Source organism: Cebus imitator, unplaced genomic scaffold (assembly GCF_001604975.1).
Source record: "Cebus imitator isolate Cc_AM_T3 unplaced genomic scaffold, Cebus_imitator-1.0 Scaffold3, whole genome shotgun sequence".
NCBI lineage: Eukaryota > Metazoa > Chordata > Mammalia > Primates > Cebidae > Cebus > Cebus imitator.
In genome coordinates, this window is record NW_016107318.1 from 12,118,845 (window position 1) to 12,141,398 (window position 22,554).

General features: G+C 33.5%; 1 protein-coding gene across 11 annotated transcripts in view; it reads right to left on the bottom strand.

Moving 5' to 3' along the window:
• Positions 1-22,554, bottom strand: part of LRRC7 (leucine rich repeat containing 7) — a 579,044-nt gene that overhangs the window by 264,526 nt on the left and 291,964 nt on the right. For all 11 annotated transcript variants that reach the window (XM_037739858.1, XM_037739854.1, XM_037739849.1 and 8 more), the window contains 2 exons: positions 19,984-20,073; positions 16,636-16,692 (listed from right to left, as the gene is read on the bottom strand). In XM_037739858.1, the coding sequence (XP_037595786.1) occupies positions 16,636-16,692; positions 19,984-20,073 (147 nt within the window). The remainder of the gene's footprint in view (positions 1-16,635; positions 16,693-19,983; positions 20,074-22,554) is intronic.

Sequence of the window (22,554 nt, forward strand, 5' to 3'; positions counted from 1 at the left end):
GGAGGCAGAGGTTGCAGTGAGCCGAGACCATGCCATTGTACTCTAGCCTGGGTGACAGAGTGAGACTCTGTCTCAAAAAAAAAAAAAAAAGAGGAACAAATGGAATGTCCTAATTTCTTATTAAGAACTCAAGTAGAACTCAAGTAGAGGCTGGGCTTGGTGGCCTGTAATCCTAGCACTTTGGGAGGCTGAGGAGGATGGATCACAAGGTCAGGAGATCAAGATCATCCTGGCCAATATGGTGAAACCCTGTTTCTACGAAAAATATAAAGACTAGCTGGGTGAGTTGGTGCATGTGGCTGTGGTCTCAGCTACTAGGGAGACTGAGGAAGGAGAATCACTTGAACCCAGGAAGCGGAGGTTGCAGTAAGCCAAGATTGTGCAACTCACTTCAGCCTGGTGACAGAGCAAGACTTCGTCTCAAAAAAACAAAACAAAACAAGAAGGCACTCAAGTAGAACAGAATTCCAGTAAAATATGGCCTATTTTATAACTGTAGATAATTACAAATCAAATAATCATTCTTTCAAACAGTGGAACATAATATTTATCATTTATTAGTTTTTTTTTTTTTTTTCTCAGAATGTCAGTCTTATAAAGAGGATTCACAGTAGCTACGTTTGAGCATCAGGGATGACTTAATGATTTTGTAAACATTTTGAGGCATGATGCATTTAGTAAGCTATAGAAGCTTTGGTAAAAGCTATCTTTAGAAATTATAATTGCATTATGGACATTCTGATACAAAATGTTTTACACAGTTTGCTCACCAGGCAACAACATTTGGCAATCTAAAAAAGCCATATTGCCTCGCAATACACTGTACCTTCTTCACCATTTCTTTCTTTAGAACACATTTTCATTTTACATAATGTTATGGAAATTGATTCCATCTAAAATGTACTATAACAAATTTTCCTATAAAAAACATCATCTAATAATATGCCCAAAGTTGATATTTCTTTTTTCAATTAAAATTGATAACATGTTCAATTAACTAACTTAAGAAAGCAAATAAAGTCCAGGTATAACTGAAAAGCGTCAGTTTAAGCCATGTTATTATATTTCCAGCATTTTTTAAAAAGCAAAAGATACTAAAACAATTTGACATCTGCAATGAACTCTTGTTCAGGCTAATGATGAACGTAATGGCTATAGGTATGCAAGTGAAATGAGAAGAAAGATGAACAATGAACATTATACTTCAGTTATTAATTTTCCAATAATCAAGAGCCAGTTGTATAAGAAAACATTCCAGAGCTTAACTTCCTATTCATTTCTGTTCCTTCCAATCAATCAAGTATTCACAGGATTCCATCAAGTCCTTGGCATTAGTCTAGGTACTAAAGCACTTCCTTCCATACTACATTGTAAATGTTCTTTGCAAGCCTCTCTTATGCCCCTCACACTGTTGCCAAAATAAAGATGAATGAATAAGATATATGTAGTTCTTCCCTTTAGAAGTTTACAGTCTTCTTGGGGATATACTCATAGACAACAAATTCAACATAATGTGAAAAATGCTCCCATGGAGAAATGTACAAAAGGCAACATAACAAAGAGAAAAGCATCATTAAGTTTGCCTGAGGTGTCTTGAGACACTTTATAGAGAGAGCAGCATTTGGATTGCACTTTAAAGACTTATGGCATATCAAAAAGGAAAGAAAGACAAATAAAACATTTCTTCCTGACCCTTTCATATCCTCACTTCTATCTACCATCTTAAATATGTAGTTCTAGATCCCAGTCACTGTCCCATAAACAACCTATGTTTCCTTGTCCACTCCTCCTCCTCCGTGTGGCTAACCGGGCAAACTCCAGTTGTCTGGTTTGTCTCCTTCTATGCTTGCAGAGTATCTGAGTTTCTGAAGAAGACTAACTTTTCTGACTGGATTTTCTTCAAATGTATAACCTTCAACCTCACACAGGTGGTCCACACTGCCAGAAGATTCTAGGGCACCACCCTAGTCCATTAACTTTCTCACTCTCTCAGAGTTCTTTCATGCTTTCTCTTGTCTCCTCAAATCTCTAACATTTTCTGCTTGTGCTCAGGTGATGACTCTTCATGCTTTATAGAGAACATAAAAGAAATTAGTTGGGAACATTTTTATCTTTCCACTCCAGACCACTGATGTTTCCATGTTAGAAGAGTCCCTGCTTCTATGAACAGCTCCTCCATTTGTGATCTACAGCCCATTCTCTCACCTCTTCAAGCATTTCTTCTGGCAATTATTTCCCTTTTCTTCTGCATCCTTAATTCCTTTCTTTCTACTGGGTCATTTCCATCAGCTTGCATGTATGCTCCACTATAATCTATCCTTAAAAAACCCTTTTCATGGAGTGATGTCCCTGTCTAGTTACTCACATCTCTGCACTGCTGCATCTTGCAGTTAAAATGGAAGAAATTGTGCTTGTTGTCTCTTTTTGTTAATCCCGGTTTGGTCCTCAACTACTCTAATAAGGCTGCACATAATGCACTACTAAAATAGCTGTTATCAAACTCCTCTCAATGACCTATATCTTGCTAATGCCAATGCTTGGTTTTTCTTTTCCTGTCTTAATTGACATCTCAGTAACATTTGGTACAATTGACTCCTCCCTCTCACATTTTTCCTAGACTTCTGTGGCACTACCTGCAGTTGGTTTTCTTCTTAACTCTCTGGCTACTCATTCTCGTAATCATTTATAGGCTCCTTTTCCATGCCCAAACTAAATGTTCCAAGCTCAATTCTGGCTCCTCATCTCTTCTCTGTTTGTGTTCTCTCCATTGATCACTTCAAAGAGTTTCATAATTTTAAATATAATCCATACACTGAGGACTCTTGAATTTATATCTCTATCTCTTTGAGCAGATGATTTATGTATCCAGCTACCAACAGTTGATTGTCTAACAGATAGATATCTCAAACTTTCCATTGCCAATATCAAATTCCCAATTCCCCTCATATACTACTCTTCAAAGTTTTTCTATATCAGGAAATTGTGTCACCATCCAACCAATTAGTTAAGCCCATACTTTGGAAATGTGCCTTGATTCCTACTTTTTACTTCCACCATATATTCTGTCCATCAGCAAGAACCTACCTCCAAAATGGATCGCAAATCTTCCCACTCACTGTCTCCATAACTACAATCTTGGACAAAGTCACCAACATTACTCATCTTCACTACTGCAATCATCTCCTGATTGGTGTCCCCTTTTCAATGTTGCCTCCCTAAAATCTCTTTTCTGTAGAGAAGTCAGACTGTTTTTTGTAAAAGCTTAGGTCAAATCATATGTCTCCTTTGCTCAAAGTCTCCATGGTTTCCCATTACAATACAATCAGAATACAGTTCTAATTTCCCTATATGGCTCACAAGGCACTTCATAATTTTACCCCACTGTCCTTTCCTATTCCTTCACCTTGCACTGAGCATGTTCAACGACTTTGGTCTCGTGCTCCTTAGACATCTCAAGCTTGCTGCCATCACAAGTTTTGTACACCTGCTTTTCTTTTTTTCCTTGGTTGTTGTTTTTGCTCTTTCTCTTCCTTTACAACTTCACCATTCTCACCATTCAAATCTAGATGCAAACCGGACCTCGTCAGAAAGGTTTTCCTGGACCAGCCTAGACAAAATAACAACAAAAAAACCAATCCCTCCAATCATCCAACCTCACCATGAACCCTCAAAACTCCAACTCTCTCTATAACATCATCCTGTGTTCTTCATCGCAGTTACCAATCCTATTCATTTATTTGTTTATATTTTATTATGTCTCCTTCCACCACACTTGAAAGTCATTGTGATGCAGGATCGGCTCTCAGACACCGAACTAGGAAGGAAGAGGTGTTTATTATTGTGGCCCGGGAGCGAAGCTTTATGTTTTGTCTAAACAGCCAGGCTCGCCTAACAAAGAGAAGCTCTGCCTTCATATAGGCTTACACTCTAGATATTACACATGAAAGGATCTTAAGTTTACAGCCTTAGAAATTACAAGTGAAAGGGTCTTGAGTTTACAGTTTTAGAAATTACAGGTGAAAGGGTTCTGGTCTCTGGATGGAGGAGTAGGGTGGGGGTTTGATCTTGTTTAAGTAAAAACGATATCTTCTGGAGAGATACCCCCATACCATACCTGCTATTTATAGGAAGGTGATTTAGGAGGTGCCAGTCGGCCAGCCTTTTCTTCTACTGAAATGCAGTGTGGAGGTCCAGGGGGAGGTGATCCTAGATGCCTGGGTCTCCTTCCTCACCACCCCCTTTGAGACCCTCACCATTTTATAATTAGTGAGAGGTCTCACTTTCATTCTCATTTTCCAGATCCTCTGAAGAAACGGATTGATAATGATGGATATAAAACATTTGTGATGTGGTTCTTCTGGTCTATTATAGCAGTAAAGGATTTCTTAGCCATTTAGAGGAATGAGGGGGGAGTAGTTAACAAATACCCACTATCGTTATCACACTTATGATGAGGGTTTTTAATCCTCCCAAGGATGAGGACCAACCTTTGAACAAGAGCTCAGGGTTGAATTTATGCCATACCTGCACAGGCACGTGTGCTAGTTTGGTTATATTTTTAACTGCATGATCCTGGTCGTTTATGTGTAGGTAGCAGTTGGTTAGTCTGAATTTTTTACAGACTTCTCCGTTAGCTGACAGCAAATAATCTAAAGTCAACCAGTTCTCTGGCAGATATACTTATGCTCTTTTGAATAACTTTGTTTCCTTCCAAGGGAACCACAGCACTCCCCGCCCCCCGCCATTGGAATGATAGGTATTGATAGCTGCACAGGCATCAGTTGAACAGTAGAAAATTGTTATGTCCTCTGGCACCTAGAATACTGTCTGACACATATTAGGTATGTGACCAATTAAAGTTATTTTAAACTGACTTGTTCATTATATAAAGTGAGAACCTATCAGTCTGTCTTCAGAGGCACAAACTTGCAAGTCATATTTAGGGAATTAAGTCGGGAGTAGTAGGAGGAAAGGTTGAGGTCAGATTGCGAAGAGCCTGGAATGCCATGTTTTGGGGCTTAGATATTATTGTATGAATAATAGGAAGCCAAAGATTTTTCATTTTACATTCTCTCTTAAGTAAAGCTTTTAGATATTATGTCTTTTTTCTTTTATAAAAGGAAAGTATATATTTTAAAATGTGTTTTATATTTTACAATGTATATCCATTTTGATGGAAGTAATAACTTAAAAGATGCTCTTTAAGATTATATTTAGTATAAGAAACGCTGTTCCATTTTCTTTTGAAAATTCTGTGAAACATTTAAGCAAAATGAATTTTTTGCTTTTAGAAATATGTTTAATTAAGATGTATTTCAGCATAATCCAGAGCCAATAGATAGCCTTAATAACATTTTACTATAATTAAAATAAAAAATAATTCATTTATCTACAGTGCCACTGAACATTTCCTAAATAGAGAATGTTGTTTTAACCAGTTCATATGGCATAATATATTCTATCCCATCTTTTTAGAATAAACATAAATGTAAACAGCTAATGCTTGATAAGAGTCATAGCTTTTTAATCCAATAGTTTTATTTCTAGTCTTGCTCATAAAATTATAGTGCATTTGTTTTATAACTAGAAAAGATTGCTGTTAAGTAGTAAATGTGAACAGGAGTCCTATTAAAGTTACAGAAAAAGGTTAAGTTTGAAGCAAAAGGAATAGAATGCAATGTAGTTAGGTAAAGCTTTGGGGTATATACAATACAAACAGTATAAAACTAAACACAATGGAAAAAGTAGTTTGGAAAGAAAATGATAATTTTTAAAAATCCTTGAAAGGACAAACTAAAACCTCATATTACCAAAGGAAATACAAAATGTGCATCTAAAGAACTTAATACCATCAAGTTAATTTCTTATGTGAATTTTTATTTTTAATATTGCTCAGACACTTATCTTAAATGTCACAGAAACTGTGGCAAACTATAGCAATTTAGAAATATTCTCCCTTGCATCTGTTCGACAGAAAAGCGAGCTTTTTAAAGATGTATTTTACATATTGAAAGACCTGAAATAACCCTGACTTGAATAGAGAGGAGAGAGGAGACCTGAAGGAAGCAGAAAATCTATGGAGAGTTAGATCCATTTCAGCTGCTTTAGTGTGCCTTATTGAACTAATTATCAATAATGGGGTAGTTTGTTGTTTTCTTGTGAAGAGTCCTTTTTAAAAGTAAAAATCAAAGCATGGGTGGCAGGAAAATCTTTCAAGATTCTATAATAAAATATATCTGGTGAAATTCAGAGTTATTTTTAATTTTTTTGCACCTACCAATATATCATAGAAGAGAACCCGGTGAAAATCAATCCCTTAATACCTGTTATGTGTCCACTGTCGCAGAGACTGTGCCATTCCGAAATCTGCAGTCGGGCAGGGAAAGAGCACTGCTCTGCAGTTGCTTACTTGACAGTTGAACTATGGAGTTAAAGCTTCAGATAATATATTCAAGATAACAACAACAAAAACAAAAAACCCTCACTGAATTAAGCTTATTATATTTCTGAGTAAAACTATAATTAGATCCAAGTTCCCATAGAAACTTTGCCTTGCAAAAACTCAAGAAGAATTTCTAAGCTACCACTCTGAATGCCAAATCTATGGCTAATTTCATGGTAAAAGTGGTGGGGAAGTTAAGAAATAATTTGAAGTTTTTCAGACAGAAAAAGGGAATGTCTCAAGAAAGATGCTTAGTGACATAAAGGTGCATTGTATATTGGATGTAGCAGAAACCTCATGAGATGGTGAAGGTGCTGGGAAGCAATGAAGCCAGAAACGTTGACTCCAAGCTATGACGGTTCTTGACATTTTTTCTTCTGAAAGCTGTGAGCAGTCATTCTGAGTTTTCAAACTGACATGTGCCTTGGTATGTTTTAATAAGAAAGCTCTGACAACAATAAGGAAGATGTATTCCAGTGGTAGAGATGAAAGAGGAATTGTTCAAGGCACAGGCAAGCGTTATTGTAAAGCTCAAGTAGGGTAAGAACATGGGAAGGGAAGAGTGCTTTGATGTGATATAAGTTGATAGCTGATGATTTGGGGCTAGTAGGAGAGGAAATTAAGATGGAAATTTCTGCTTTCTGTAATTCTATGGCTAGAGCTGACATTAGGCAGTGTATAATAAAATATAGGTTTTAAAAAAAATTTGGTTTAACCAAGTTTGGTTTTTATTATGGATGGTGGGTGGAAAAGAGCAACGAGGATGATTTCCATTTTGACATGTGGTGAATATTCCATTTGAAATTGGGTATTGGAATATGGAATTGGAATTCAGGTAAAAAGTTCAGGTTGGAAATAAATGTTTGCAGCTCATCAGCACAGAGGTAATGCCTGAGACCACAGCAGTGTATCTGTCAACTAGGTTGTTTGTGTGTTTTCTGGCCTGAGACACTGAGACAAAAGTCAATATTAGTATGATGTTCCAGAACGTTCATTTAGTAAAGATACGACATTTATTTAGAGACCATAAAGGATATAACAAAAATTCACAATAATGAATTTATAAAATACATGAAGATACAAACTATGGATGTATGCCTTTCCTAATCCTTGTTGAGTGTTAATTTCTATCATGTGTTTTAGTTGCTAAGTTTAATATTTGCCTAAAGAAGCTACGAATTTTAAAAGTAGAAAGTCTTTAAGAATTAACAACTAGATCATTTAGCTAAACATTTTATATATTTTTTATTGAGGATGACAGAAAATGAGTGTGTAGTTTTCATTACAGCACTGCTGGCAAAGTAAGAAAGGCACATGAGCATCACAAATTATTTTTAAGAATTTATTATAAAAAAACTAAAAATAACATTATTTCATTTATAATAAGATATTTTTATGAGTTAAAATGAACAATATCTAGCACTTATGCCAATCTTTTCTTGTATACACCCAAATTTTCTAAGTGCCAGTGTATACTAAATTTGTTTAAAATGTTTCCTGGGTCTAAATGATAATAAGTCTTATTTTCATCAACTCTTACCCAAAATACATTTCCCAGCTTAAAAGAGGTAATGATATCCAGCACTCTTTACAAATAAGGACATTGAGATTCAGAGAAGGTAAATAACTCAGAAACAAGAAACAAGGGCCTTTTGACTGCAAAGTATATTCCCACTCAACTACTTTATAGCTCTTCTCAGCAAAACAGAATAGAAGTGTGGGCTAATTGTTCCGCTAGAGACTAAGCCTCCAAGATCTTATAAAACCGAAACTGGGTGCTTTCAGCCTCACTGTTACAGCAGGCAGTTTTCATCTTTTGGTAAACTAATCATCAGGGATCAGAGTAGCTATTGCTTGAAGTACTCTGAAAAGAGAAATTTGAATACCATGATGTTACTTGGCTATTGTGACCTGCTCCAAGCTCCTCCTGTTCTTGACACATCCTTAGCTAACCATAATATTATCATTCTTAATTTCATGTTGAGAGTACAAGTTTAAAAAGAAATACAATTACTTCATAAGGCAGAACTAAGCCTTTCTTTTGTGAGTCTACAGAAAGCAGATGTTTGATATTTTATAAGTGACTCCAATAATTTCTTTGTTATAACGCATTATAATTCATAGAATACTTTTAAATATAGAATGTGATAACTGTCCACTTATTTCATTTGAATTGAAAATATAGCACCAAGTGAGAAGAAGTAAAGAAACTATCTGTTTCTGTGTATAGTTATTTAAAAGCAGAGGGCACTAATGTGGTTTCCCTTGGTTAGCAAGCTTGTCAAACTGGGGGTTTTGAAAAAGTCCTGAAGAGGATGATACCATGGGTTCAGCAAAAACACTGTGCCCTGTAAATTGATATAAATTGGTAAAAGCATATGGTAATATGATTATACAATCACACAGCATCCAATTATGTATTACAGTTAAAAAATAGAATTACAAATACAGAGTTAATAGAAACATCAAAAAGGCATTTCGTAGCTGTGCCTGACAATGGAATTTTCATTACATTGGCACTAAGGAACATTTTGATACATTTCATTAAGATAGCTAGTAGGGTAGCATAACGCCAAGTGAGATAAATTCATTAATAGGTCACTGAAATGAGAATGGAAACATGACTCAGTCACACCTGTCCAGTTTAGAATACATATTAATCTATGAGCTTTCTTCATTATTTTGATAATGATAACCAGTATTAAGCTAGAAAACAAAGAATGGAAGAATTTTAAAAAAAGAAAACATGGCAAATCTATATTTCAGATAAGCCTGCCTATGGAGTAATCTGATCAAAAAAGAATAAATGAACTTATATAAGAAATAAAAACATGGTATTTCAAAATGAATAGTTTAGAAATTTGCATTATAATTATAAATATATAGCACTTATTGCCATTTAGGTTAGAAAAAAATACACAATGCATATATTACTCACATATATAGAAACTTACTTCTAAAATGCTGATTTTTATAAATATTTAAGCATTTTATTTGTTTATTTATTTGAGAGAGAGTCTCACTTTGTTGCCCAGGCTGGAGTGCAGTAGATGATCAGAGCTCACTGCAATCTCAGCCTCTTTGACTCAAGTGATCCTCCCACCTCAGGCCCTTTGTAGCTAGGACTACAGGTACAGACCACCAATCCCAGCTAATTTTTAAAATTTTTGTAGTGACAAGTCCTAGCTATGTTGCCTAGGCTAGTTTCAAACTCCTGTGCTCAAGAGATTCTCTTGCCTTGGCCTCCCAAAGTGCTGGAATTATAGGCATGGATCACCATGCATGGCGTTAGCATTTTAGTACATAAGTGCAAATTCTTCCCTTTACCTGTATATTGACAAATACTTCATATAGTTAATAATTTTATCTGTGTTAATGGTGCTTTTATCTTTATTTTCAAAGAATTTATCTTTGAAAATATATTTCTAAAATACATTTTTATGTTCCCTTTGTTATACTGTATTGGAAGATAGTACAGCTCTTACTGAAAACAGTATGGTAAAACATAGTGAATAGTTCCCTAACAAAATTTAAAGTAGAACTACCATATGATCCAGCCATCCCACTTCTAAATGTATGTCTAAAAGAACTGAAATCAGGATCTTGAAGAAATGTCTGCACTCCCATGTCCATTGCATCATTATTCACAATAGTCAAGACATAGATATGAAATCAACCTAAATGTCTAACAACAGATGAATGAATAAAGAAAATGTGGTATGTGTATATAGGGCAGAATATTATTCCACCTTAAAAAAGAAGGAAATTCTGCCATATGTGACAACATGGGTGAACCTGCTAAATGACATAGGCTAGTCACAGAAGGACAAATACTGCATGTTCCACTTACACACGGTATCTAAAATGGTCAGACTCACAGAAACAGCATCAAATGATGGCTGCCAGAGGTTGAGGGGAGGAGGGAATGGGGACTTGTTCAATTGGTATAAAGTTTCCGTTACACAAGATGAACAAGTTCCAGACATCTGCTGTACAACATTGTGCCTGTGGTTTACAATACTGTATTGCATGCTTAAAAGTTTGTCAGAGGGTAGCTCTCATGTTAAGTAGTCAAGTAGTCTTAACACAGTAAAAAAACTAAAAATGAAATTGCAGAATACAATACAAAGTGACTTTTTTATTGGAACAGTCATAAAAGTACAAAAAGTTTAAAAACTAAAAATCATGTTTTTCTGAATTACTTGTGAGTAAACTGCCAGTCTGATGTCCCATTGCTCCCAAATACTTCAGTATTTCCTACACACAAACATTCTACACAACCAAAATACAACCATCCAAATAAGGAAATTAATTGTGATAGATCGGTACATCTAATCTTCAAACCCAAATTTTGTCAGTTATCTAAAAAATGTCCTTGATAGCAAAAGGACCAGTTCAGAATGACATTACTTTTAGTCTCTTTAGTTTTCTTGAATCTGTAATAGTCCCTTAGTCTTTTTTGACTTTCGCGATCTAATATCTTTCCTTGACAGTGTGCAGCTGTCAAGGTAGCTCTGGCTTTAATTTACATATATAATTTAAAGTGAATCTTTTTGGAAGCGTATGTCCAGTTAAGGTATAATGTATTGGCATCTTCTGAAAGTATATGTTGTGTACCCGTCCTTAAGTGTTCACAAAGTGGATATTACAGAGTTCCGGAACCTTTGTTTTCAGGGGCACAATCACTTAATAAAAGCAATGATGCCTAAGGGATAAAATCATATAAATAATAGATACACTATTTTGTAGCTATCTAGCATATATAGCTTAGTAGTTTAAAAGTATCATTTATGCTTGTACTTGGGAAAATCTTCTCAAATAATTTCTTAATAATTTCTACTATGGGAAATTTAAAAACTTCATAGGTGATAATGAAATCTAGTATTATGAGCAACCCAAAATAAAATTTACTCTATAAAATTTTATCTTCTTAAAAAAATCTTCTTCAATGAACATGCTAGAAATAGTTATATGACTAAAATTATCCATTTGACAACTTTGATCCCTAAAATTGGGAGGGCCCTACATTAGTAGGTGTTCTACATTAGTTTTGGTGCTCTACATTAGTTTTTTTCTTTTTTTTTTTTTTGAGATGAAGTATTGCTCTGTTGCCCAGGCTAGAGTGCAGTGGTGTGATCTTGGCTCGGCTCAATGCAACCTCTGCCTCCCAGGTTCAAGTGATTCACCTGCCTCAGCCTCCTGAGTAGCTGGGGTTACAGGCGCATGCCATCACACTTGGCTAATTTTTGTATTTTCAGTAGAGACGGGATTTCACTATGTTGGACAGGCTGGTCTCAAACTCCTGACCTCAAGTGATGTGCGTGCCTTAGTCTCCCAAAGTGCTGGGATTAAAGATGTGAGCCATTACTCCTGGCCAATACTAGATATTTTGATGTTGCTTATTTAACATAAAAAGCCAAATATTCTATATCTAGCTGAAATAAGAATGTGTATATTCACAGTAGGCTATTAGTATACTGAAAATAGATACAGCTTGAATTTTGTATTAATACTTTTCTATGTTTCATAGCTATTTTCAGATTCTCAGAAGCATCAATGACCCAAAAGATATTGTCACTACTTCAGATTTATCTTTCTACTTTGAACTTCTACCAGCAACTCTTAGCATTTCTCATCTACCAAATCCATCCACTTTCCCTATTTTGAATATGTTCATCAGGTTTTACTGTATTTATTGATATTGCCCCAGTAATTCTGTTGAAGTATATTTGAAACATTCCTCTCTTAGTCAGTGTTTATGACAGCAAAGTGAGGTATCATGCTTCATGCCTTGTGCATCAAGAGACATGAATATTCATGTTACCTTAATTTATGTTTCCTTTTCTTCATATTACTTCATAGTTTCATAATTAACACATACATTTACATAATATATTTTAGCTCTAGTTGAAGCAAGGTTAGTCACGGCCTTAATAAATTATTAATGAATGAGGCCTTATTTTAATTTTAGGGTATTAGAAAAAATTTTCCCACACATATGGAACAGTTTTATTTAAAGGTAAAACCCATCATTATTACCAACCATTTATATGATGTTACTTCTGTGAAAAACATTTCCAAATTTCATTTAAAAAATTGTTCTTATTCCTTCATTTTTATCTTGATATATATTTTGTTTCTTGATAAAATGTGACACATTTTAATAAAAAGCAAATAAGATACTATTTTTATATTTTATTTAGTTGTTATAAATATTTTCTTAATATGAAGTTATTTTTCTCCCTGTCATGTCTGAACTATTATGCCTAAATTGAAACCACCTAGAGAGAGAGAAAATGTGTGTAGGTTTATAAGAGCCAAGTCTGGGCTATCAGCTATTGAGAAAACCCAATCATTTGTCCTTGTCTGACTTCATGCTGTTCTCCAAAGACTAATCTGATTATAATGTTTGGCTTCCCATATGATTTTCTGTGGAGAAAAATAATCAAGTGACGCAAAATGTCAAGGTCACATGAGAGACACTCATCATTGCGAATCCATAGGTCAGCATTCTGGTTTGGAATGTCTACCAAGTTTAAGGCACTGGAGAGTCTGCAGTAGCCAAGTGGAAATAACCTCTCATTAATGGAGCTTCTACTCTCTTGAGGAGATAATCTCCAAGTAAACAAAGAGTCAAAATCATACAGAGAGTGGTAAGTGCTATGATGAAATGGTATAAAGAATAAGGGAGACTATTTTATATAATATAACTGGGGAAGGCCCCTGAGGAAGCAATATCTGAAGAGAGACATGAATCATAAGGAAGACCTAATCAGGCAAAGATGTGTGGAAAGAAAATTCTTGACAGTGAAAAGCCTCCAAAATGGGAACACACGTGTTTTGTCCAAGAGGAACACTAGTATAGCTGGAGTTCTGGGAAACAGAGTGTGCTGTGCTAAGATAAAATCCCGTGTGTTTGATTTGTGTAAGTTAGTCTGCATCTGATGCATCTAGTGAATGTCAACATTGAATTTCTAGACCAGCAATGCTGAGAACCAGACCTGTGGTAGGTACCTCTACAATGGACTCCATTAATCCCTGTCTCCGGGTATTCATAGTCTTATGTTGTTTTCTTCCATACTTTGGAAGAAATGGTCCAGATTTGGTCTCTGTGATCAATGGCATATGGTAGACATCATAGTTTTTCACTTCTGAGATTAGATTATAAAAAGACCAAGATTCTGTATTAGACACATACTCTGTCTCTCAAATCACTTGCTCAGAAGGAAGGAAGGAAGAAGCCACATTGAAAGTAACCCTACAGATAGGTACATGTGAGCTTCTATAGGAAAAAAATGGAAAGTCTCCAGCATATCGCCAGTGAGAAACCCATTTGCCAACCACTGCTTGAGTGAGATTTGAGGCAAGCCCTAGTCCATTCAAGCATCATGAGACATCCTGAGACAGCATCACTGAGAATCCAGCCTCTCTTGGATTCCTGACCCTGGGATACTTTTACACAAACAAATGAAGAAAGGAATACATAAGCAAACAAACAAAGGATTGGTTTTCCCTTGACACCCAACAGTCATTTTAATTCTCTCTACCATCTCCACATTTTCTGACTATCCCTCAAAAAACATAATTAAGAAGATGATTCTTCTATAAGGAAAAACTGTAAGATAGAATCTAAAAATTTTTCCTTTCGGCAATCTAGTTATTTTCAGATGTTCACTGTCTCCTAATATTACAAATAATAAAGACTTGACTGTTTCAATGAGTTTTAGGCAAATACATATCCAAAGAACTTAATTGTATTATTCCTTGATATATTTAGAGGAATGATCATAAACATTTTAAGGAAACAAAATACGAATTCCTTTTTCTAACTGAAAAAAATGATACTAGAATTTCCATACATCAAAGTGTCTTTATTAGTTGCTTAAAGGATATACATCTTAATGTATGTAATATTATAATTCTTACACACATTCACATTTTTCGCAGATTGCTAGGCATATAGACTTAAGACAAAAGATGAAAAGAAGAGAAAATAACTAACAATCCAACATCTTGCTTGTATCCCTAAGGAATTCATGAGTTATCTCTTCCCAGAATAGTTATTGTAAAACTAAAATTATTTTTCTTAAAACTATGTTTTTACCTCTATTTTTATTGGGAGTGCAAAATAAAGGATACTATAATATTCTCACATAGTTTTAAGTTATAGATATAGACTGGTGATAAAAAGGTATAATACATAGTGAAAACAAAGTTTATTTTTGTTCAAAGAAGAATTTCTTTCTGTATGTCTCATTCTATAGACCCTAAACTAAAGTTATATGTATTTTATGTCAGAATTTGGTTCTTTAGATTTTTTGTAAGTTATAAAATGAACACACTAGATTGCAAGTAATTTTGAAAATTTCTTAAAATGTAAAAGCTGTAAGAGCTATATAAGTTATATGTATATGAGTCTATCAAAGAGAACCAGAATCAGTTCTAATATATCTTTACAACATTTTTCTATGTCCAAAATGGTTTATACATATTATTCTACTTATTTTAATTGTGTAATACTGGACTGCAATCTCAAAGCCTGCACAATACCCCAGCACCAATTATTGTTATTATTGTTCCTCATTACTCTGATTTATTCACACGGCTACCTCATATAAAGTCCATGTTATCAATCTATATCAGGTTTTAATTTATATTTAAGATTTGTACTTGAAAATATATTTTAAAACCTAACAACCTATGTCAGGTTTATTTTATACTTCAAATCAAAGCCATTATTTGAGAACAGAGGGAAAAGGATTCTCCTCTGCATACCCAATATTTTCTCCTTGACCTAAATGTATATGTTTAGATGAAGGGAACAACTGCTTTTCTATCTTGGTTTAGCTTCCAGTTAGTCATGTTTCCACTTACTTTAAATGTGGCAGACAAAAGCATGAGGGATGGACACAGTGGCACTAGATGCACTTGCAGGAAATTTCCACTTGAACAAAACACCCTCAACCATATTTCCGCCTGTTTACACCCCCAACCTGGGATGGGGTCCCTTGGGTTAGGCCCGTACCCAATGCTTTAGTTTAAAGAAAGGCATTATTCAAAAGTGCAAGATGGTGAAATATGCAGACATTTCCTCATTTCTATGCTCACTCTTTTTCTTCTGTTACGGAGGATTAAGTAGGTGTTTTATCTTTATGTATATATTCAAATAAAATTCATATCATTACTGAAAGTTATTTTCATAATTGTGTCATTATATTGCAATGACACAATTTTAATATATAATCTCATACATAAAATGCACTTGAAGGTATACTGTTGATATATTAGTCGATCTAGTTTGCTTAGAAAAGGATTTAATAAGTAAAAAATAAGGTTACATTTTGGTTCAACAGATGAATCTAAGTCCTATTGAAATGTTTGAAAAATTATTCACTGTACTCAATATTTTTCTATAATACTGCAGAAAGGTGATAATAGCAACACAGTACTTCAAATATTTTCATCATAACATATACAAGTCATACTGATTTAATCAAGTGAAGAACCCATTTTGACTTTCAAAAATAATTGTTTCTGTACAACACAAAATTCGATTGTTACACATGAATAAGGCAAAGCTGGGTGAAACAAAGCATTTTCTTATGATAAACATTGCATAAAATTTTAGGGATTAGTTTTTACTTTAAAATGTCCTATATTTTTATATAAGCCAAATTTTAAATAGACTAGTAAAAAGGAACAATTTACAAGAATATGTAACTTTTAGCTAAACCACTTTATGAACTCTTGAAAAATCTTAATCTTTTTTCCTAAAAATTTCTGGCATATTCTTAATTTAAAAACTGAAATATATACTACAATCCATAAATTAACTTGAGGAATTAAGCATTCCATTAAGTTGAACCTTATGACACTATTATTTTTAACTATAAGAATGACAGTTTCATATGTTTTGTGCAATAATTTTCTGGCATGTATCTTCAGCCATGAGAAGAAACTTAAGTGAACTCTTTCTACCTTTACCTGTAATTACATTTTGATAAAACAGGATACATTCTCATGTAATATGAATCTCTTACAGTGTACTATATGTTTTGGCCTTTAGGAAAATGTGTAGACAAATTAACTCAAAGTGACAAAACACAGACAAAATAGAAGTAGTTATTTTTCTTACTAGCCAAAAAAAAAAATAAAATTATAGCTCAAAATTCAGAAAATACATAGTCACTTACTTTGGTAGAGTTTTCAAGTGATTTTCTCTTAACTCCAAGATCCGCAATTTGACAAGTCTACAGAAATGAATTTTAAAAATTTCCTCTTAGTATTTCTGTCTAAAAAATTATTGAATAAGATCTAGTATTTGGTAGCACTATAGGGTGACTATGGTTAACAATAATGTATATTTAAAAATAACTAAAAAACAGAATTGGAATATTTGTAACACAAAGAAATGATAAAAGCTTGAAGTGATGGATACCCTAATTACACTGATTTGATCATTACACATTGAATGTCAGCACTAAACTATCACATGTACTGCATAAATATATACAACTATATGTACCCGTAATAACCCAAAATTAAAATAAAAATAAATTTTACTATGGCAAACTATCAGTATCACTATCCAAACAGCTATGTCCAAAGTTTTTTTACTATGGTAATAGATTTTAAGGAAATATACATATTGATTATGAGTATAGTTACATCAACATTGGGCAATGAGAAATGTCATTTTCATAAAATTAACTGAGATATTTTAAAGGAATCTTTGGATTCCAGCATTCTAAATTTCATATGTTTTATAAAATATATTTGTTGTTTAATTTCATACATTCAATAGATAACTGAATGTATACTAAAGACCATATGCTGTGTTCACTGGAATATGGCAATAATTTCCCTCAAGAGGCTATGAATGAACTAAAAAGGAAATACTACAGCATAGAGTTAAAAAAGTGGGACTTTGTAGGAAGGTAAGTCTGTGTGAAATTCAGATTCTCATATTCTGCTGCTGTGACACTGGGCAAATTAACCCCTCTTAATTCAGTTTCCTCATCTATAAGTATATGACAAAAGTATCAAATTAAAGCATAATTTCTGGTATAAGTTTTAATAAGAATTGGCAATGATTATTTTCATTAATTACACAATGGGAGAAGTGCTGCAATACACCATATTTCATTGACTCTAAGGTGCATATTTTAACATTTATGAAAAGGTTATGTATTTAAAAATCTGTCATATCAACTGTCCTGTGACAATGCTGGGGTGGGGGAAATCACGTGAAGAGAATGAGAGGTTTTCACAGTTTCTGTTGCTTGAGTAACATTTGTGATTAGGAATGCATTTCAGCTTAATTACTTGTTAAGTTTTGCAGTCTAGGACACCCTATTGTTATTTATGCCCCATTGAATGTTAAAATGCACCCAAATGAGGCTACTTTAAAACAGATATTAATTGGATTCTCTGAATTCTTAATGTTTTGGAAAATATTTTACTATTTGAAGTTTTTTTATGTACCATCTCTTAAATTTACTGTGCTTTTAGATTTTCCTGTAGGTCTCTCCCCACCCCACCCCTTTTTTTTTTTGCCTCCTATCAAGTTTTAATTTTAATCTTATAACAATTAATCTGCATAGAAAATAAAGTGATTCAGTTCTTCAGAGCATGGGTATATTGCTAGTAAAGGAGACTTCTTAAACATTTGTCTGTCTCAAATCTTGTCAACAATTGTAATAGTATGATATTTTGTACTGATTTTGGTTTATAGGAACATAGAATCTCAGGTTTTAAAGGGAATTTTAACTGTCCTCTTGTTAAACTATCCAGTTGAAGGTTAAAGACCTTTTTAGATTATAATAAAAAATAGAGCATATTTTTGTAGGCAACTTATGCAAAATTAAATTCTATTTCCAAATGGTTTTGTTGTTAGTATTATGTTTTTCACTTGCCCAAATCTTTTCCTCACATGAGGACTACTTAAAGAGAACTGATAAAAGTTCAAGAAAAAAATGTACCTTAAGATAATAACTGTTTTCTGACTTGATAAATCCAAAGTATGTTATAATGCTCTGGTTAGTACCAGAGGGGCAATGCTAGTTTCTACAGATGAACGATGAAATGCCAATTCATTTAGAAGCCAGGCAATGCTCTTTGGACACTCTGTGAATTTTAAAACTGCCCAAATATAAGCTGTTTATAAATGTTGTGATGGTGTGATATGCAAAAGTAAGGGAATCTGGCAAATGTTGATGTGCTCTCAGTGTGTAAATGGAGGCTGTCCCATGTTAAGTGACTTCATTATTCAACTGAGTTCTCAATGTCCTGTACGAGCTTCAGTCACAGATTGGTGTCAAGTTATACCTAGTCTATTATTTGAACAATTTCAAAGATGATCATTTACATAAATGCATTGACAATAAACTTAAAAATGTCCTAGCTTTTACAATATATCTTTTGCACAAAACATTCACTGTAGAACACCTGGGAAATATTAAAAAACATGTCGAGATGACAATAAAAACTATCCATAATTTTACTTCTAAGGTACCAGTCTTTTATTTCATACAGATTCACATTCATATTGGAAACATCTTAAGAATTTTTTAAAAACACCTAAGATAATATTATGAATTATTACATGGTATTATAATATGGATGAACCATAATATATTTAACCAATGTCCTCAGATGTGTGATTCCACTTTTTTCACATTGTAATTAACAATAAACTTGTCCATAAATCCTGGTGGGGTATCTGATAATTGTAAGAGACATGTCTAGAAATGATTTACAAAGGCAATAGTTGCAAATATTTTCAAATGTTCTAAAAGCATACTGCCATGCATGAAGGTCATAACATTCTGCAGTCCTATCAGAGAGCATGAGATTATCTCTGTTTTGTAATCTAACAGTTTTTGCAATATGTTAGAACATAAGGTCTTTTACTGTTGTTTTAACTTGTATTATATTTATTATTTGTGAAAAGACATTTTTCATGTGTTCAATAGCCATTTATATGTGTTATTATAAATTGCTTTGTTGTTGAAATTCAACCATTTTTCTTCTAAAATCTTTGTTTTCATACTTACATGTAAGAATTCTTTATGCATTAAATATGTAAACAATTTGTTTTTCATATATAATTGAACCATTTTTCCAGGTTATTGTTTTACCTTAATTTTTCGATTATCTGATATTTTATGTTAAAAGTATTTAGGTCATGATATGTATCCATTTATGATATTTTTCTTTGCTTCTCTGCCTATAAAGGTATTTCTCAGCCAGAGTCATAAATATTCATCTCTTTTTCTCCCCCAGATCATTTCTGGCTTTATTTTTTTTAATATTCAACTCTTTAATTCATCTAGAATTTATTTGACTATTAATGGCATGTAAAGGCCTAATTTTACTTCGCTTTTTGCAAAAGTTTCATTAATTAACAGTTTCATTTATTGAATAATAATGAGGCCTATCTTTAATCACAGCTGTCACTTTTGAAGTCTCATCAACTGGTGCTGGTAAAGCACTTACCTAAGGTGAAATATAATTGCATAATTTAAATTTCTTATTCTTACCTTCCAAAATTGGCTGGAAGAAATTCAAGAAAGGCGTCATTCAGGTAGAGCTGGGTCAGGTTTAGGAGCTGTGTGAAGCCATCAGGGAGTCTAAAAAGGAGTTAAAGTTTTAGTCACTGCATTGATGTTGCTATAGGAACAGAATAAGCATATATATCTCTGAGGAGAAAAAATAGAAATGCAATACATTTTTCAACTCTCCTTTGGTATTACAGTAATGAAAGAATTTATTGAGCATGTTGTCACAGTTTGAAAATTTTGCCTGTTACTAAAGTAAATAGCATTTATCCACCTCCATGCTACTCTCCTATATTAATATTTATGCCACAGCTAAAATCAGCAGCATCATCTCTTATTGCTGGCCTAACTTTATGCATACCAGCCAAGACATTTTTCATGGAGATCTCAAGTTGTTTGGATTGCTTGTAATTTTAAAACTAATAATGTTCCTTTTTCAACGGAATATTCACATATATAGTCAGGCAAGAGTATCCCGTTACTATTTCACTTTATCCTCAAAATTTGTCTACAATTTGTTACAGTGATGACTAAAGTTGCCCAGTATGAAAAGGGGCATGAAGGAGTATGTTGTTACTTTAACTAATAATTTATTTTAATGCCTGTTCAACATGTATGTAAATCATGATTCAAATTGGTCTAATTCATATTTATTAAAAATGAGAAAGGACATTGAAAAGATAATTAAACAATCATAAAGGCTATAAATTGTATCAAAAAAATAAGAAAATAACATTGAGGGAGTTTCAGAAATTAGATGAAATAATTATTTGAAATGTAAAAATATTTAATTCAAGTATTTCTCAGGAGACTTGTTTTTAGAAGAATATTGCTTTTCTTATAAGTAAATTTCTATTTAAACATTTTAATGTCTTTATGTATGGTCTACTTCAGATTATGTTCTTTTATAAAATACTCTTAAATAGCCTTCAAATTTGCCTTCTCCTCGAATTACAGCCTATCTTCTTCCTTGCAGTTACTGCTAAAATTATTTAAAAAGCTACCTATACTCAATGCTTTTTATTACTACTCAAGCCATTGTTTTCTGGCATCTACCCCAACTCTATTACTGAAAATGCACTTGCTAAGGCCTCCACTGACCTGCTAAGTTCCAGTCCCATTAGCCTCATTTTATTTCGGATCCCACAATGCCTAGCAACAGTTGCCATCACGGCTTGTTCTCTCCTTCTTTGCTTCTACTACAACAGTTTTCCTGCTTCTCTTCCTGCTCCTGGGACATTGTATCTGAGTTTTATTCCATGGCTTCTCTTCCTATGTTCAATACTTTGTCATATGTATATATAAAACACACACACACGTGTGTGCGTATATACATACATGTATAAAATAATATACGCACCCACAATAGAATGAAATAGAATCACTATCTTTGAAGTACTCTGGGTGTCCTTCCCCATCTACATTTCCCTATTTGCCCCACAAATTCCTGAATCATATTTAATATTCTGTTTTTAAACAGCTTTATCACCAATATTTAATTACCTAAAACAAAACATATTGTATGGGTTTGAATGCTTTTGAACTTTATATAAATCAAATAATACTACGTACATTTTCCCAAGACTTTAAAAACTAGTATTAGATTTTAAAAAATCCATACATTTTGATGTGAATGATTGGCCATAATAACATAGTATTCCATTGTATGAATATACAATTTACCATTTTCCTTCTAATGAACATTACAGTGTTTCTAGTTTTTTGTTTTGCTATTACAAATACTGGCTTCTGTGAATATTTTTGAACATATAGTGTACATTTACAAAAGATTACTTAAGTCATATACTTAGAAGTGACATCATTGGTCATAGGAAATGCAGGTCTATGTTTACTAGATGTAGCCAAATTTCATTCAAAGTAGTTCTATCTATTTATAATGAAACCATCAGCACATAAGAACTTTTTCAATGTCCTTCCTAACCCTTAGCTTTGTTAGCTTTTCTCATGTTTGCCAATTTTAGTAAATATAAAATAGCAATAATCATCATTTCCCTGATTAGTTAGGAATATAAGTTTATTAGAAATTTTTGTTTCCTTTTCTGTGAGATACATGTTTACTTATTTTACCTATTTTTCGATTGGTGCCCCACCCAGAACTCCCTGCCTTTATCATTTTGGTGTACACGGAAACAAATTATGATTGCCTGCTCCTTTCCCCCTGTTTGAAGGCTTTCTTCAGCTGCTGGAGCCTGCTCTGTTAGTGTACATGGTAGCCCAAGTTCCATGGAATTAATGTCCCTTTCAGAGACAGCACTCAACTAACTACCAGTAGGAACATAAATATCTCTGCTCTCTCTCCCATTGTGTTTGACAACTCTGGTATGTGTTTTATACTGTTAACCAGAGTTCCACAGAAATCTAAAGTTCAATGGCCAATTTGAAAAATTGTTTGAAAACATATCCTCAACAAGTATTCCCTGGGCTTATCTTCTAAATACACTGCTTATATTCTTTTCTAAACATCTGCTTCTGAGGAATCTAAAACAAACACATTTATATTTTTATAGTAATTTATGGCAATTCTTTACACAT